Source organism: Microcaecilia unicolor, chromosome 2 (assembly GCF_901765095.1).
Source record: "Microcaecilia unicolor chromosome 2, aMicUni1.1, whole genome shotgun sequence".
In the NCBI taxonomy this organism is placed as follows: domain Eukaryota; kingdom Metazoa; phylum Chordata; class Amphibia; order Gymnophiona; family Siphonopidae; genus Microcaecilia; species Microcaecilia unicolor.
The window spans coordinates 43,511,672-43,529,673 of record NC_044032.1 but is presented as its reverse complement, the minus strand read 5'-3'; the positions used below and the strand labels follow the sequence as shown (position 1 = coordinate 43,529,673).

General features: G+C 42.7%; 1 protein-coding gene across 1 annotated transcript in view; it reads left to right on the top strand.

Annotated features, from left to right (window-relative positions):
* Positions 1 to 10,231, top strand: part of LOC115461847 (ectopic P granules protein 5 homolog) — a 32,143-nt gene extending 21,912 nt beyond the window's left edge. Inside the window, exons 6-9 of the mRNA XM_030191904.1 lie at positions 2,096 to 2,169; positions 8,266 to 8,371; positions 9,689 to 9,803; positions 10,221 to 10,231. Of these exons, the coding sequence (XP_030047764.1) occupies positions 2,096 to 2,169; positions 8,266 to 8,371; positions 9,689 to 9,803; positions 10,221 to 10,231 (306 nt within the window). The remainder of the gene's footprint in view (positions 1 to 2,095; positions 2,170 to 8,265; positions 8,372 to 9,688; positions 9,804 to 10,220) is intronic.
* The last annotated feature ends 7,771 nt before the right edge of the window (positions 10,232 to 18,002 follow it).

Here is an 18,002-nt window from a genome sequence, read left to right as displayed (position 1 = left end):
AAAAGGCCTACTTAGTAATCTTTCCCGGTCTTCCTCCAAATTCACTCACTCCACCACAACTAGCTTTTCCAGTTGTCCTCTTGGTTCTTCTTTGAACCAGGGGAACCTATACTGGATCTAACAATAACCAGTTTTTTTTTTCAGAATTAGTTCTTGAATAAGAGAATCCAACTTGTCATTTCATATTTCCAAAAGCTCATCTCCCTGGTTAGTACAGTGGCCTGAGAACCAGGGAACAGGGTTTGATTCCCACTGTAGCTCCTTCTGACTCTGGGCTAGTCATTTAACCCTCTATTGCCTCAGGTACAAAATAGATACCTGTTTAAAATATGGAACCTCTCCCATCTCCAAGGATTTATTAAACAAATCTTTAAGAGGACTCGCCAGAACCTCTATGAGCTCCCTTAGTATCCTGGGATGGATCCCGTCCGGTTCCATGGCTTTGTCCACTTTCAGATTTTCAAGTTGTTCATAAATGCCCTCTTCTGAGAATGGTGCTATAGTCACTCCATGCTCATACGTACCTTTGCCAGCCAATCATGGTCCTTCTCCCAGATTTTCTTCTGTGAGCACAGAAGTATTTGTTTAGCACTTTTGCTTTTCCCTTATCATTCTCAACATAATGATTCACAGAATCTATCAGTCTCACAGTTCCATTTTTTTAGCCTTCCTCCTTTCGCTAATATACCTGAAAAATTCTTGTCTCCCCTCCTTACATTTCTAGCTGCTTGCGCTTTAGCTAGACATGTTTCTTTTAGCTTCTTTCAGTTTCATCCAGTATTCCTCTCTGTGTTCCTCCTCTTGAGTTTTTCTGTATTTCTTGAACACCAAGAGGCATATTTTCAAAGCACTTTGGGAGGCTAAGTTCCATAGGTTTCTATGGAACTTTGGGAGGCTAAGTGCTTTGAAAATACGCCTCCAACTCTTTTGCCTTTATTTTCTCATCCACTTGCTTGGAGAACCATATTGGTTTCCTTTTTCCTGTTTAAAAATTTTTTTTTTAATTTACTATCTCCTCACATAAAGGTCAGTAGCCTTATTTATATCTCCTTTCAGCCTTTCTACTTCTTGTATGTCCTCCCAGCTAATCAGCTCTTTCTTCAGGTACTCTCCCATTTTACGAGTCAGCGTGTTTGAACATTACTCACATGTGAGAATAAGTGGCCTGCTGTTCTTGGAGAATACCTGCTACAGATAAATATCTTCGCTTTATGGTAGACTATAGACTGCAGTATTAAGCTGTTTATATTGATAGACAGTGGGACATCCAGTTTCACGATCTAAAAGCACTGCATGTTAAAACAGCCAACTTACCACCTTACCCTAACTCTTGAATCCTCCAGGTTATTAGTTGCATGCTAGACCACAAGGCATCTTTTTCATCACACATCCAAAATTAGTCACACAACACACATCAATATTATTTTCCACAGTCGTATCTGAAATCAACTGCTCCTCCTTATTCATAGAATGCACATTCACCAGGGTAATTCTTATATCTACCCTCCTTCCAAGCTTCTCCATTGAGCCCCATGGGAACAGGGTGGGTGGTTTATTTTTTTTTTTCCTTTTCTCCTCATCTAAGACAGTCCATCCAGACTGTGCTGCTTCCAGGACCTCACAATCTGGATCTGGCTGACTGCATCATTCCTCCCTCCACCCCCCAAACTCAGCTCCATAATTAAAACCAACCACCCCCACACATAGCTCTAAAAGTTCCATAAAACGTCAAGAGGCACTATAATAGTTCCTTTAAAACATCAAAGAATAAGAGGCAGTGTTCCATTGTGGATTGGTAAAGAGCTAAAAAGATAGGAAACGGAGAGTAGGAGTGAATGGTCATTTCTGTTGACAGAAAAAGGTCCATATTGGAGTGTCCAAGGTATCTGTACTGAGACATGTGCTTTTAAAAAATTCTATCTAATCAAGCACAAATCACAATAAACAACCATCAGTGTTGAATTAAAAAAATATGAAACAGGTGCTGAGTGACTGAAATATCTCTTGAAATAATGTAAATATAGATGAGGTCAACATGGCATATGCTCAGGCAGTTGAATTTGTTTGAATCTATTTTTTTCCCCTTCAATTTCAGATCAAGGTGCTGGATAACTCTGCAGGCATCTTTCATTTCATGCAGGCCTTGGCACTTCTTATGTGTCCTGTTAAGTAAGTGGAGAACAGAGACCCGTAATTATTAATTTTGTAATCCCTTTTATGTGCATTTACATATTTTATACATTTATTTCATATTTTATTATGGTTTTCTGGCTTCTCATTTTAGAACCTTCTAATGCTATCTTTTATACTAGTTGTGAGGTACATCTATTTGTTTAGGGCCGATATTCAGTTGGTGGCTATCAGCATTTTACTGACCACCTGCGGCATTATCCCTGGACATTCATTGACTGGCCCTGTTTAGGCTCCGGCATGAAATTTCCAGGTATATGGCGCTAGCAAAAACATAGCTAGTTAAGTGTGATATTGAACACTTAACTGGCTATGGCAAATCACATAAAAATAGAACTGACTTTTATGTGGTCCTATTTATGCTGTTTCTTTGGCCAGTTAAGTGCTGAATATCGCACTTAACTTGCCAGTTGCTGACTTCGCCCCCGAATGCTCTCAAAATAGCCGGTTTCACGTTGGGCTAACTGTACGTTTTCAGTAGCACTGTGCTGTTAAGTGCTATTGAATATGACTGGTTAGCACTGAACAAGCAATTTAACCAGCCAAGAGCCATATTTGGTTGGTTGAATCGCTTTGAATATCAACCCTTTATTTGTCAGGGTTTTATAGGTTTGGCAATAAGCCAATAATAGGCTTTTCTCAAGAAACTAAAGACTTTATGTGCTAAGGCCGTTCTTATTAGTTGAAAACTTTAAGCTGAAGTGATTAGTAAATGTTGACAGTTGCTGGTTATTTGGAGTTATGTCATATTAGTATTTGCGCAAACCAGGACTCAAGCCACCAAAAATATAGATACTCAATGTCACAGCTTACACACGTGTCAACTTATACATCTAGTATATTAATAGAGTACCCTCAGATATAGTCCACTATTGATGCAGACAATAATGCTGCTATAAAGTGGTATAGCACTTCTTTCATCGAGTAACCCGATGAAAGAAGTGCTATACCACTTTATAGCAGCATTATTGTCTGCATCAATAGTGGACTATATCTGAGGGTACTCTATTAATATACTAGATGTATAAGTTGACACGTGTGTAAGCTGTGACATTGAGTATCTATATTTTTGGTGGCTTGAGTCCTGGTTTGCGCATTTTCCATTGGATGTTACCAGAGACATTGATATTGTTCATTCGTTTTATATTAGTATTTGTATACATAGAATGTTATGGCAGTTCGGGGATACTAAGGAGGTAGAGGGTATCAAACAGAAATGGGAACGAGATGTGGGGAGACGGCTGGACACGTGGGACTTTAGGGCATCTATTAAGAACATACTCAAGCTCACCAGTAGTGCTATTTATAGGGAGTGTTCATTTCGAGTGTACTACAGAGCGTATCTCTCACAGGATCAGCTTTTACCGGGCGGGAGGTAAGGCGTCCCCAGAGTGCCCAAAATGTAAAACAGCAGTTAACACTTTCTTTCATGCTTTTTGGGAATGTGTGGTGATCAGACAGTTTTGGCGTCAGATTACAAACTATTTATCAGTAATTCTGTCCAGAAGAGTGGTAGAGTCCCCATTGCAATTAGTATTGGACTGCCCAGGTGCCCCATGTGGTCCTGGAGAGGCACAGGGATTGTTGGTGCGTAAATTATGTCTGTTGGCGAGGAAATGTATCCTGCAGACTTGGACCTCTGATGCCCCACTGGAGTTTTGGCACTGGCGTAACATGGTGCATCAGTTGCTGTCCTGGGAAGCCAGAGAAGCAAAAAACTCTTTTAAACGTAGGAAAGGTTTGCTGAAATTGTGGAACCCTTATCTGGCCTCATTGTCGACTAGAGGTAGAAGTCTTATTCTGAATAGATTGAATGTTCAGTGAGTGGGTATGGTGGGGGTGGGGGGAGTAATAAGCTCTCACCAGTTCAATGGAGATCTTTTACCAAAGGGGGATCAGTGTTGGTGGATGTTTGGCATCTATCTACTTATGACATATGTGCGTTGAATGTGAAATGTGTGGATTCTCAATAAATATTGATCAGATAACGAAGTAGGGCAGAGGTAGTGGGGAGAGGGGGGGAGGGTGTTTGCAGGGGAGAAAAAGTTAAACTATAGGATACTGATTCGGTTAGGTCGTTTATAAGTAGCATGTTGGGATACTGACAATGTACGGTTGTTTGGCTTGTAATGTTCAACATGTTGAAATACCAATAAAATCATTTTCAAATATATTAGTATTTGCAACATCCCAATGATTGACTGGTGTCTTAGGGTTGTAATTTTCATTAAATCTTAGATAAAGGCAAATGTATAATGTATACGATGATTAGTGTATTGTATACCATCTTACTGAATGAAATTCATTCAGAATGGTTTATACTTTATAAAAGACTGTCACAGAAAGCATAAACAAATAAACAGAGGGAGGGCTCAATAATTAATCAAAACCCTATGTCACAGCATGGCTAGCTGTCAGACTTGGGCCCTTAATCTATAGCCACACAGAGGGTAAAAAGTAAAACAAGGCACTTTATTCATGTACAGAGAAGTGGTACTTGTTCTTTTTACAGGTGAGGAAAGGGGAATGGGAATGGGACTTGATATACCACTTTTCTGTGGTTTTTGCAACTACATTCAAAGCGATTTATATAGTGTATACAGGTACTTATTTGTACCTGGGGCAATGGAGGGTTAAGTGACTTGGCCAGAGTCACAAGGAGCTGCAGTGGGAATCGAACCCAGTTCCCCAGGATCAAAGTTTGCTGCACTAATCACTAGGCTAATCCTCCACTCCTTAGTAAGAAATAAGCAAACAGCAAAAAAAAAAAAAACCAGTCTTTGTTCTCAGGAATTATTCCTGTGGCCTGGTCCTGCAAATCCACAGCATGCACTAGTTTGTTTCTCAAAACATAAACAGCTGATCTCTGGCCTGGAGTCCCAGAGTTAAATTTCTGTGCTTCAGTATTCAAACAGTCGGGCCTATCCTAGCCCTAAAGCCCAAAGTACACTTATCAGCAGGGTTCCAAGATAAACTTGACCTACCTTAATGGAGCTTCTGCAGCTTACACTTCTGTAGCGGAGGCATAGGGTGGAGGACTTCTCTCTTCATGACCTCCCTCTTCTGTCCTTCCAGAGATCTCCTAACTGAGCCCCACTCTCTTGACTCGGCAAACTTCCTAAGCTATTCCTTGCCAGCCTCACAGTCCCTTCTGTTCCCATCCATTCTGGCAATTAATCTCCTCCATCCCCACCCATACCCACAGGGGTCGACCCTATTACTTACTGTCTTGCAGTCCTCTGTTTCCTCCTGACCCTAACAGCCTCCCATGGTTTTTTGGGCAGTATTCACTATTCAGCCAATGAGAGTTACAAGCAGGGCTTTTTTTGAGGGGGTAGTACCGACACCTTTTCTATTGTCTGCTAAAATTGACCCATGGTCTCCAAGTTTTAATGAAAGAGCTCAGGCTCTACACAACAATTCTGCCTTATCATAGGTTCTGTTACTGGTTGCAGGGGGCCTGGCTATTGTGGGGTGGGTCCCTCAGTGATCACTCCCACCCCTGAAGGGTGGCCTGCCATTTGAGTACCGGCACCTTTTTCGCTAGAAAATATGCACTGGTTACAAGCCTCATTGTGGTGCTCTAGTTGCTTCTCTCAGTGCATTCAGTACCTCATTCTGGTGTCACCATATATTTTGACTACACTCTTGTGAGAATTCCTGGGCAATTTCTTCCAATCCCATGAGATTCCAGTGATACGCATTTCCATGTAACTTTCTAGTCTTCGGTCTTCTCCTGCTTATTAAAAATAAAAAATAAATTGAAATACTGTTCAGTCACATTGACAAGTTGCTTGCCGTGGCAGACATGGTCAGTGGCTTCAAAACGTGCTCTGTAGATGGAAAATATTTGTTATGAACACCTGTTTATTGAAGTTGCTTATTTATAATGGGTTTTTCTATAGACATAAAACATAAGAATAGCCATACTGACCAATGGTCCATCTATCTCAGTATTCTGCTTCCAACAGTAGACAATAGAGAACACAAGTACCTGGAAGAATCCCAAATAGTAGTAAGATTCCATGCTACCGATCCCAGGGCAAGCAATGGTTTCCCCCATGTCCTATCTCGATAGCAGACTATGGACTTCCCTCCAGGAACTCGTCGAAACCTTTTTTTTTAAACCCAGATATGCTAACCACTGTAACCTCATCCTCTGGCAATGAGTTCCAGAGTGTAACTATTCGCTGAGCAAGTGTGTCTGATTTATGTGATGACACCAATACAGATCATGCTATCACAGCCCAGGAATGTCCAAAGTCTTTGTGAACGTGGGCAGGAATTTCTGTATTCAGTTGCCTCACAGGTCCTCAGTCTGTTGACAAGCTTGAGTAAACTCCTCAGACTGGTGGGTAGGTTTGTGTATTTGATTTATCCTGCTGTCTATGGAGAGCCCACTCAGGCTGTTGACAAGCTTGAATGGTGGGAGGGTTTGTGTATTTGATTTATCCTGCTGTCTGTGGAGAACCCCATATTTCTGGTAAGCAGCCTCACTTTCTCTATTGCTAAGTAGGATGAAATTGGCCACACCAAAGGGGAATCCCAAACTGAGGGTCATTTGGGATGACCTAGAGAAGAAGGGAGAAGTAATTATGAACTGAAAGTCCTTGTAGAGAATTACTTGACCAAAAGCATTGTCTCTTCAAGATATCTTGTCCAGATCATAGTGTGATGTGAAGGTGTTTCATCCGACAACCAGGTTGCAGCTATACAGATTTCCTGTATTGTAACTGAATGCAGTGTGAACGACTGATGAAGTCATGGCCTTACCTAATGCACCTTCACTTTTGTTGTGAAGGGCAAGGCCAGCTATGTGGTAGCAATGGACTATAAGGTCCACTAGTGAAATTGTAGAGAGAACTTCTGGATACCACTGTACCTAGTTTGTTCAAGGCAAGGAGCACAAATGTAGGTGTAAATTGGCAATGTTGGGTCCTTTCTAGAAAGTAAGCTTTAGGTCATTAGCATTCTGAAAGAAGCTGGAAAATACTGTGGACTGAGCTGATGGGGGAAACCAAACTACCTTTGCCAGAAATATAGAGTGCATTTGGAAATTTTGGATTTATGGTGATACGAGACTAGCACTTGTAGTTCACTTATTTTGCATTCCAATGTACTGGCTACTAGAAATAGAGCTTTCTATATAAGGAACTTTAGCTTTTTTCATCCTTCATTTCATAGCTTCTTTTAAATTGAAAGAAGCCACCGCCTGTGCATTTACTGTATACTACGGGAAGTATTTAAGTGTATCTACTCCCCTCTCCTACCTTTGTTCTTAAGAATAAATATTGATCATTAAGTGTATCTCCTTATGCTTTATGATGAAGACCACTCAGCATTTTAGAAGCAGCTCTTTGAACAATGGGTGGCGGTAAGGGCTCTCCCCTGAAATCGCTGCCTGGCAAGTGCTTTACTTGCTGCCTGGCCATTTCCTGTAGGAAAGCGAAACTTTCCTTTTACCAGCTGTGGTAAAAGGGGGCCTTGGTGCGCATATAAAATACATACCGACTCCAGCATTGGCCCCCTTTTGCCGCAGCTTGGTAAAAGGGGCCCCCACTGCACCTGAATGCAAGTTGGCCTTGAATTAATCGAGTTAAATCCAAATCCCTTTAGTGATGGGTTTGTGATATTGCTTCAGCTCTCAAGTGGAAATTGTGAGAAATGACTGAGGAAATTTTATAATTGTTTTGTATATTAAAACATAATTTATGACTGAACTATTTACATAGGAGCTGGAACCTATAGAGTAGTATATGTAAATATTCTGTTCGCAATGCTTGCAATCTTGGGGATTACTTTCTAGGATACAAGGAATCCAATTTCTGTAGTGACTAGAAGCCTAAAATAAATTATTCTGAAGTAGAGGTGGAGTAAGGACCAAGGAGTAAGAAAGTGTGATTTAAATTTTTATTTTTTTTTACTATCTATTTAAAAGTTTTTGAGTGAAACTTCCCACCTATCTTTGACTGTTTTTGTTCTTACTGTTATATTGCATGTCTCTTTGTGATGAATGTAGCATTAGACTGTGAAAGATATTTCTTGAATATATAAGATGATTTGTTCTTTCCTCAGAAATCGAGCTGACTTCATGTGCCATATGAAGCCCAATGAAAGGAAACGTTCCTCCTCAGAGAAAGAGTCTGGGAACTGGACGTTGGTAGACGAGGGAGGGGAAGAGGTATGGTTTGACTTCATAAATTACATGGTTATCTTGGAAGAAGACTGGAGGCCTATCATACCCATATTTCTTTCAGTTGTATAAAATCCCTTACTGTCTAGTAATCTAGACAAAAGCCTGAAGAAGCTGCGTATCTCTAGAGCAGTCTGAAGGTCAGTGAAAATAAATTTCATCTTGATCCTATATATGATTCTGTCTTAAGTCACCAGATCAGCACATTTCCCTGGAGCCTAACTATATCCAAATACGCACCAGCAGTGGCGTACCAAGGGGGGGCGGTGGGGGCGGCCCGCCACGGGTGCACACCGCTGGGGGGGGGGGTGTTGGGGGGGGGGTGCACCCTGGGGTGGGTGTCATTTCGCCGGAGGGGGTGGGGAAGGTGTCATTTAGCGTGGGGGGGGGGGGGGGCGCATCGGCGCTCTGCCCCGGGTGCCATCCAGGCCAGGAACGCCACTGCGCACCAGACTTCTTTTTCTTCAAAGCCTGGTTCAGCTTTCTTTGGGGCCTGTTTATTGTGTGCCAAGGTTTGCTGTTTACCACACATTAATTTTGACGATTACCGTTAATTTCCCGTTCAGTTAATACAGAGAAAATGTAACGACTGTGTGTTAACTACAGTATATTGCAGGTAATGTGAGGTGTGTAGTTATACCTGTTCAAGTGGCATTAACTGCACTGGTATCTGCCATGTTAACAGCAAGTGATAAGTACCTCTGTGTTAATTATAAGATGCACCCCCAGCTCATTCTCCACTCTATTCTGCGTTAGCAGTTAATATGAAAATTACTGTGTATGAACTGCTAAGGCACTGTTCTATTAGTGCATGTTAATTACTGAGTTCATAGCTATTGCAGCTTTGTAAATAATGTCCTTTATATTATTTAGTACTATAGCCACAGCGGTATGTTGGAGTTCTCTAAATATGTATACACAATAAAATATTAGGTCTTTATTTCGATACATTTGTTATGCTGCCTTTTAGTTACCATATATCAGAGCTGAATATAGCAAGCTCTGTTTGTGAAAACGTTTGATTGATTGATTACAACCTTGGTCTTTGTAAGGGCTTTTACTTTGGAACAATTAGTAAGATGGAAAATGGATTAAAATTATAGTAATGGCAATAAAACAGCAAATGGTCTTGAACAATTTGCAAGACAGTGCGACTTACTTTTTTAATTAAAGCAGTAGGACATTGGATTCATTCTTTTTAATTAAAATGATATTTAGGGAAAGACTTGCAAATTACAATTATTGCTTTTGTAAACCTTGTCCATCAGTTAATTTTATATGAACTAACAGATTTGCATCTTGTAGGATGAAGATCCTGAGACCAGCTGGATTCTTCTTACTGAGGATGACTTGATTGCTCTGTTGTCTCAGTTTCCATTTCATGAAGTTTTTCAACATTTACTTGGATTCAGTTCCAAAGGTAAATGTAATTTTAGTGCCACTGTATTTTTCTTTTTCTCTATGTAATCCCTTCGCTTTCACTCTCCTATCCTTCCTCAGGCAATATGCATAGTTGGTTCAAGAGAGCCTTCTAGTCAGGGGTCCAGAAGAGCACCTTCACCCAAGTGTATCCTCTGTGCTGATCATTGGTCAGTAGGGGCTGCTTTCTTCTCTTCTTCCCTGGGTCTGGTGGAATATCTTTGTGGTTTACCAAGGTTGACTAGTCCTAATGGAGAGCACCATATGTTGCAGCCTATGCTTTGGGGCCAGTCCATATGTTACTACCCTATATATTTGCAGTTGGCACATCATGCTTAACGGATTTGCAACCTTTCCTTGACCAATTGTCTCACATTGTGCTTGGTTACTGTTAATGATATGTTCACTTTAAACACAGCATGGCTTTAATCTTACATGTTTTAAGTGTCTTTTGATGTGGACATGTGGGGGGGGGGGGGGGGGGGGAATGGCTTACTGTGGGACATGCTGAGGTGCCCTGCGTTAATTTGGGGATGTTCGCACATTACTCAAGTGCAAAAAATAAAATTTATTTTTTTATTGCTGGGGGTGCGTCTGGGGGGCAGAGAATGGGCGTGCAGTTCTAATCGTATAGGGTGTGGGCATTGTTGCATGCTAACCAATTAGTGCAGGTTTAGCCCATGAGGGAGGAAGTGACGTCACCATACCGAATGCACGCCTGAGAGCAGAGCTCCCGCTTACCCCTCGAAATTAGCGGTATTTCAACCAGACCGGCGACAAACAAACATTAGTGAAATCAGGCGCCAACTTCTCAAGGCATAACAGAGCCTCCGATCGATGATCCAGCAGCCTGCAAAGGCGAATTTGGCGAGCTTCGCGTACACGCCCCGAGCGGACTCGCGAAAAAACAAAATGGCGTAGCCCGGAAAATCGATGGCGCCCTCAGAAATAGCAGGGCATAGCCCACAAAAGACAGCCTTGGAACGGAAAGAGGGAACGGAGGCTGAGATGGCGCTCCCCACAGAGCTGAAAGACTGGCTTCAGGAAATTAGCGCTAATCTGCAATCGTTGCGGTCTGAAGTGGTAACGCTGGGATCGGATCTCAGGGCCGAAATCCGTGAGCTGGGTTCGCGACTTGAAGATACGGAAGCGCAACTGGAGAATCATGGAGAGGCCCTGGGGCAAGTTGATGAACAAATATCAGAATTGCGCTCCGCTCAACAACAACAGCTGGAAAAGCTAGAAGATTTAGAGAACAGGGGCCGCCGGAGCAATCTAAGGTTCCGGGGCCTCCCAGAAACTCCAACCTACCAAAACTGCGAAGAAGTGGTGCAAAAGGTTTAGCCCATGAGTCCTTACCACCTACAAAACAGTTGACGGTAGGGGTTCACGTACTATATACCATTCGCTAACGGGAAAATTAGCACATGGCCATGAATATGAAAAATAGGAAAATCGTCTATTTTACCCCAGTGGTAAAAATGGCCATAGTGAGCTGGAATGTCCCATGTAAGGGCGCTAAGGCCATTTACTGCTGTTTGGTAAAGGGGCCCCTTAGATTCTAAACAGCAAGGGTGAGCATGATGCATGGACGTAGCAGGCTTACTTTCCTTAGCGTCCCTCCGGACCGGACCAGGATTGGACTGATGGGTTGTGCTCGCCTACCAGCAGGTGGAGACTGAGAAAAAACTCTGACTCTAGAGAGCCAATAGGAGCCCTGGCCATGTGACCTTAGCCCCAGTATTTTCTCAGTCTCCCAGCAGGTAGGAAGTGAGCCCATTAGTCTCTCTCCTTTTCTCTTTAGATATTACAGATATTTGTGATAATTCTTCTGTGCCTGGAATCTTATTTAGAGGCTTGACAGGGTTTCCTTTCTCTTCTTTCTTTGACAGCCTCGGGGGTGTTAAACTCGGGTGTCTCGAGTCCACCCCCCTTCCTCCCCATCTCCCTGGCTTAGCAGGGAAGGGCCGTCCCTTTCTCTGGAAAGGTGTACCGTCTTTGGGAGAGGCAGCCACTTTTAACAGGTAGCTGCTTTAAAAGAATTAAATCAAATAAAAGGAAATTCAAAGAAGCAGCCTTTCTTTCCCCAGACTTCTAACGAGCAGGCAGCTCCAGTGTTTTATTATGATTGAGGGGTTATAAAAAAAAAAACAAAAAAAAAACAAACAGAAGAAAATAATTCAGTATCTGTGACTTTAAACAGCGATTTTTCTCATCAGATTTAATTTCCTCCATTTTCTTGCGTTTTGGCGGCGGCAGTTTAAACAAATGAAGAAAAAAAAAAAAAAAGAAATGTGCGAACCGCGTAAGCGCGGCCACCTGTTTTTTCCGATATGGCTTAAAAGTTCAAACAGCTGCTGTCGGTCAGCGTCGCGCAGTTCACGCAGCCGGAACGTGTAAATTTTGCTCTCCCTTCAAGGTTTCTTCGGGTCCGGTGCTGCCTCCAGTTTTTTCGGGGCCTTTTTCGCCGGCTGTTGTTTCTTCGCCGTTCCACTGGGCTCCGCTTGTTCGGAGGTGTCGGGCGCGCTGTCGACGATCGCTACAGGGCCAGTGGAGCGAACGGCGGCCATTTTGTTTCTCCCTCCATCTTATCAGTCGGGGATCTCTCTGCTGAAGGTAAGGCTGCAGTTCATAGAGCAGTTCGGCTCCAAGATGTGTACACTTTTGTATGTGCTGAACGGCGTATTCTAAAATGCTCTTCACATCAGCAGGCAATATTTGGTTGAAAGGGGGCTCCTTTCATATATGAATATATAACAAGCTTTTCTTCTTTTAAATTTCTATGTATCACGGGGCTGTTAACACTAGTTTTTTCTGGTGCTCAGTCATTTTTCATTGCCTGGTGGAAAATCTACATCTTATCATAATATCATAATTCATTTCAAGCATTTTCCTCAATAGCTGTAGTATTATACAGTGTTTTAAGAACTTTAGAAACTTTCTCTATAGGCATAGAGTAAATTTCTGTCTTTCTCATTCCCTGGTGAATAGGACTACATTGTCTAAGAGTCAATTGATTGGTACTTTGCAATTCTGACCATAATATATTAGTTCCTTTCAAGCATTTTACTCCATGCCTATGATGTTATATAGTGTTTTAAGAACTTAACAGACACTCTCAATGGCTGTAGTGTTATACAGTGTTTTCTTTTTCCGACTTTAAGAAGCCTTCTCTAGAGGCATACACTATATTTTTCAGATGCCATGGGGATATATCAGCTCTTTCATATTCTCTGAGGGACAGTCCTGTCTACCAAGCTCCCAATCACTCAGCTGCCTTAGCAGGCATGCTTTATTCATGTCTTCCCTTCTTTTCCAACTGCCTTGAAGCCTCTCATTTTTCATTTTAGCTTTCTTCTGGTTTTTACAGGACATATGGTCACTTAGAGAATAAAGTCATCCTTTCACTTAAAGATAGTGGACGGTCCTCAAACCATCTACTCGTGTTTGTCTCTACTCTATCAGTGCAGCATTGGCAGATTATAAACATCCTGGTTTGGTCCAGTATGCCTATACATACCATCTGCTATCTCTTCCTCTTCCTTAGAGACCTGATGTTATATCAAGCTTTCTTGAATTCAGATACAGTCTTGTCTACACTGCCTTCACCAAGTGGCTGTGGCACAACTTCACTTTTTTCGTTACAGGTAATTTCCAAGTTTGTCCTTTTTCATTTTCATTCTATGCGCCTTCACTCCAGAGTGTTCTTTCAATTGGAAGGGGATTCACTCACTTCCTGTGTATTTATACCATAGGTACATAAGTATGGTTATGCTGGGTAAGGCCTAAAGTCCATCAAGTCCAGCATTCATATCTAATGGGCATAGGTACATAAGTTTTGCCATTCTGGGGAAGCTCAAATGTCCACCTTTCTACAGCCAGAACAGCATTAAAGAAAAGAAAAAAAAAAAAAAAAACCTCTCACGAGAGTATCGAACAGAAATCTCTGCTCCAAAAGCAAGGCTTTGCAGTAATTCTGCAAACTAACGCATACAATATTTGCCATGGCTGTTCACCACTAGGAACACCGGGGACCCTGGGCCTAGGTTCGGTGTTTTAACCTGAAACAAGCTCAACATTCATATCTATTGGGTGTGAGTCTGGTACTACTACTACTACTTAACATTTCTAGAGCGCTACTAGGGTTACGCAGCGCTGTACAAATTAACAAAGAAGGACGTTCCCTGCTCAAAGGAGCTTACAATCTACATCTCAGTGAGGGAGGACGCATGACCGTGGTACGTGGATTAGTGGTATGTGGATTAGGGAGATCCAAGAAATTACAGGCCGGTGAATCAGACGTTCATACTGGGACAATTTTTTTCTGTCCGGAGCGTACTACCATAGCTGGTGGACTCCTATATTCAGAACTTTCTATATTCAGAACTTACCCAACTATGGAACGCCATAGAGATAGGGTTGGAGTTTGTAGCCCTATTTAACTGGTGTCCTTGGTCACCCTTCCTCTTCTCCTCAGGATCCAGAGAATGGCTAGTTTTTTGCTTATGCATTAACCGGTCATTTTCAGCAGTACTCTCTCTTCCGTTCTTTTATAGATCTAAGAGGATGTTCATTGCGCTCTTAGGGTCATTTCATTCTTACCTAGACGACTGCCTAATTGGAGAAAGTCTTATCAGCAGAGTTCTCAGGTCACGCACCGGGTGTTGCATTTCTTACAGTCTCTAGGTTGGGTGGTGATTGTAGCCAGGCCTCTCATTTGATCTCTCATTTGATCTCTCATCAGATATCTCTGATTTTCTCTTTGTTTAGTCAGGTTGGCGCACAGTCTTTTGTCTCCTCTGCAAACATCCCAGTTTATATTTTTCTTGGTGACCTTGGGCCTTCGGCCATTTCCTCGCTCTATTCTGCAGAATGCAATTTTACTTTCTAATGCCCAAGAAGGAATTTTCCTTCATCCTATTGCGAATCTCATGGTCATCAATCGCACTATTTAAGTGTCATCTAGTTATCTCAAGAACCTTAGTTCTGTCATTGGGATGCTTCGTGCAGTACACTTTTTGGCAGAAGCTTGTTTGTATATATTTTTTTCTGGGGGACCTCAGCAATTCGTTTTACCTTCGGGTGAATTTTGTTTTCCCCTACTGACAAACAAGGCGGAGAGAGCTATGTTGGTCCTTGCCATGGCAATGGGTTATGTCATCCGCCAAGGAGGAGTTAAGAGTATACTCTTGAGTTTGTACTCATTTTTTCTTAGTTGTGTCACCCTGCATTTAGGTGAATGGACTCTCATTTTTTCAGCCTTACTTCCTCACTGCGACACTTCAGGGCTATCTCTTTTTGCCTTCAGGCTCACGAACATTTCTTGCTTCTTCCGTTCAGCAACAGTCTTGACGGAGACAGGGACAGATGCCAACGTCCAGCAGGGGTTTTTCAGCCTTCTTTATGCGTTTCTTCCATCATCTCACTAGGTGTTTACGCAGAACCAAGGCACCCTTCTACATCCGGACCCCCAGTCACTCAAACTTATGGCGTGGTTACTGGGTCTGCAACATCTTTGATATTTTCGCAGGAAGTACTTCAAGTTTTAATTGCTTCCAGACAGAAATCTACATTAAAGTCCTATGAATCAAAGTGGCGACGGTTCACTCTGTGGTACTCCTCTCGCCACTTCATTCCACAAACAGTATCCATTTTGCATGTTTTGGAATATCTTCTGCATCTTGCGAAATCTTGTCTGTCTTACTCATCCATTAGAGTTCATTTGGCAGCTCTATCAGTGATGCATGATACTGTTGACAACCGCACGCTTATGCAGCATCCACTGTCAAAGCGGTTTCTTAAAGGAGTCCTGCACCTGTACCTCCCGCTTCGTCCACCAGCTAGGTGAACTAGGTGAACAGACTCTTAAAGTTCTGTTTTCTAGTAGCCATAACTTTTTCTATAAAGTTTTCCTCTTCAAGCAGTGTTTCCCAGTAGCCATTGCAGCAAGTAGATCTATGTGTGGAATACTTCTACGGTTGGTAACTTCTTTTCGGTCTGCTGTAGTTTAAAGTTTTCACCTTTCCCAATCGGTTTTTTCTTATTGGTTTTGTCCTTCTAGCCAGTAGGCGTAAAAGTTTTTCATTGTTTCTAACCCGCTATAATCGCGAAGGATCAAGGAAATGAGAATGTCTATTTCTCTTCTCGCTGAGAGGGCAGTTCCACAGCGTATTACAACATATTCCACAACTTCAGAAGCGGGCTCTATTCTTACTACGGCGATTTTTGGTGCTCTCGGTGCACATTGGTAAGTTGGCAACTTAGTCCTAGTTTCATTTTATTTTGCTCATTGGGACACACTACATGTTAGTTGTCGCCAGGTGGCCTATGCAGCATGAACATTTCTCTGCAGTTTTCATAGGGTCCCTCCCTTCAGATTACTGCTTTGGTACTTCCCATCAGTCCAATCCTGGTCCGGTCCGGAGGGACGCTAAGGAAGGAGAAATTAGATCTTACCTGCTAATTTGCTTTCCTTTAGTCCCTCCGGACCGGACCAGGCCCCTCCCATGTTCTCTCTACTCTTTAGCTTCTTTTATTAAGTAGGAAGTGTATTCAGTAGGAAGTGTATTCATTCCTTTACGATTCGTGGAACAATACTATATATATACAGAACTTTACGTGGTCTATACCACTTCTCTGGTGGTTGCTGGTGAGCTCAATTGCTGGAATCTATCTATAAAACCTTAAATACGCCATACCACTTCTCTGGTGAGAGTTGTGGCTGAGCTCAGTTGCTGGAATATCTATAAAACCTTAAATATGATTTACCACTTTTCTGGTGAGAGTTGCTGGTAAGCTCAGTTGATGGAATATATATAAAATCTTAAGTGGGCCATACCACTTCTCTGGTGAGAGTTGCTGGTGAGCTATAAGACAAGTGAGCCATACCACTTCTCTGGTGAGAGTTGCGGGTGAGCTATATTATGCGTGAGCCATACCACTTCTCTGGGGAGAGTTGCGGGTGAGCTATATTATGCGTGAGCCATACCACTTCTCTGGGGAGAGTTGCTGGTGAGCTATATTACATGTGAGCCATATCGCTTCTCTGGTGAGAGTTGCTGGTGAGCTATAGTACAAGTGAGCCATACCACTTCTCTAGTGAGAGTTGCTGGTGAGCTGTAATACATATCGGGCCATACCACTTCTCTGGTGAGAGTTGCTGGTGAGCTCTGATACTTGGCATTGCCGAGTGCTTTGTGGCTGCTAGGATTCCATACGGCACAGAAGGTCTTTCTCTCTTTCCTGCTTTGTTATTCAAATACTGAGGCTAAGGTCACATGGCCAGGGCTCCTATTGGCTCTCTAGAGTCAGAGTTTTTTCTCAGTCTCCACCTGCTGGTAGGCGAGCACAACCCATCAGTCCAATCCTGGTCCGGTCCGGAGGGACTAAAGGAAAGCAAATTAGCAGGTAAGATCTAATTTCTCCATTACACACAAGATTACTTTCAAGATTTTGTTCTGGTCTTTAAAATTCAACTTACAGTCCTCCTATTTTTTTTATTTTGACACAACTGTTGGTACCTTATTCATTATCTAGGGCTCTCCACTCTGCACACCAAAATCTTCTGGTGGTTCCATCTTTTTACCAAAATTACTAATCAGGGGATAACTCTTTTAATTCCAGAGTCACTTTTAATATCGACTACACAAAGACTCCAGTATTTTTTCTTTATCACAAAAACATTTTATTATATTGCAATGCCTGCTAACCTCACTACCGTGTTTCCTCAAATATAAGACACTGTCTTATATTAATTTTTCCTCCCCAAGACCCGCTAGGTCTTATTTTCAGGGGAGGTCTTATTTTTTTTCAGGGAAACATCGGGGTCGCCACCCCCACCCAAGGTCACCCTCCCAATCGAGGTCGCCGGGCCCCCCCTCCACCCGCCCTCCATCGCTCCCAACCTGAAATGCCTCCTTTCACCTTCCTTCGCAAGTTCGGAGCAAGCAGCAGCAGGGCAGACCTCTCCTTCCTTCTGTGCCTCGCCTTCGCCTGACGTTACGTTACGTCAGGTGAGGGCGGAACACGGAAGGAAGGAGGGGCCTGCCCTGCTGCTGCTTGCTCCGAACTTGCGAAGGAAGGTGAAAGGTTTCAGGTACTGGTAGTTCCGGGAGCGATGGAGGGCGGGTGGAGGGGGGGGGGGCGGCGGCGGCGGCGGCAGCGGCCTTTGTCCGGCTCTCGGCGGCACTGCTTCAGGTAG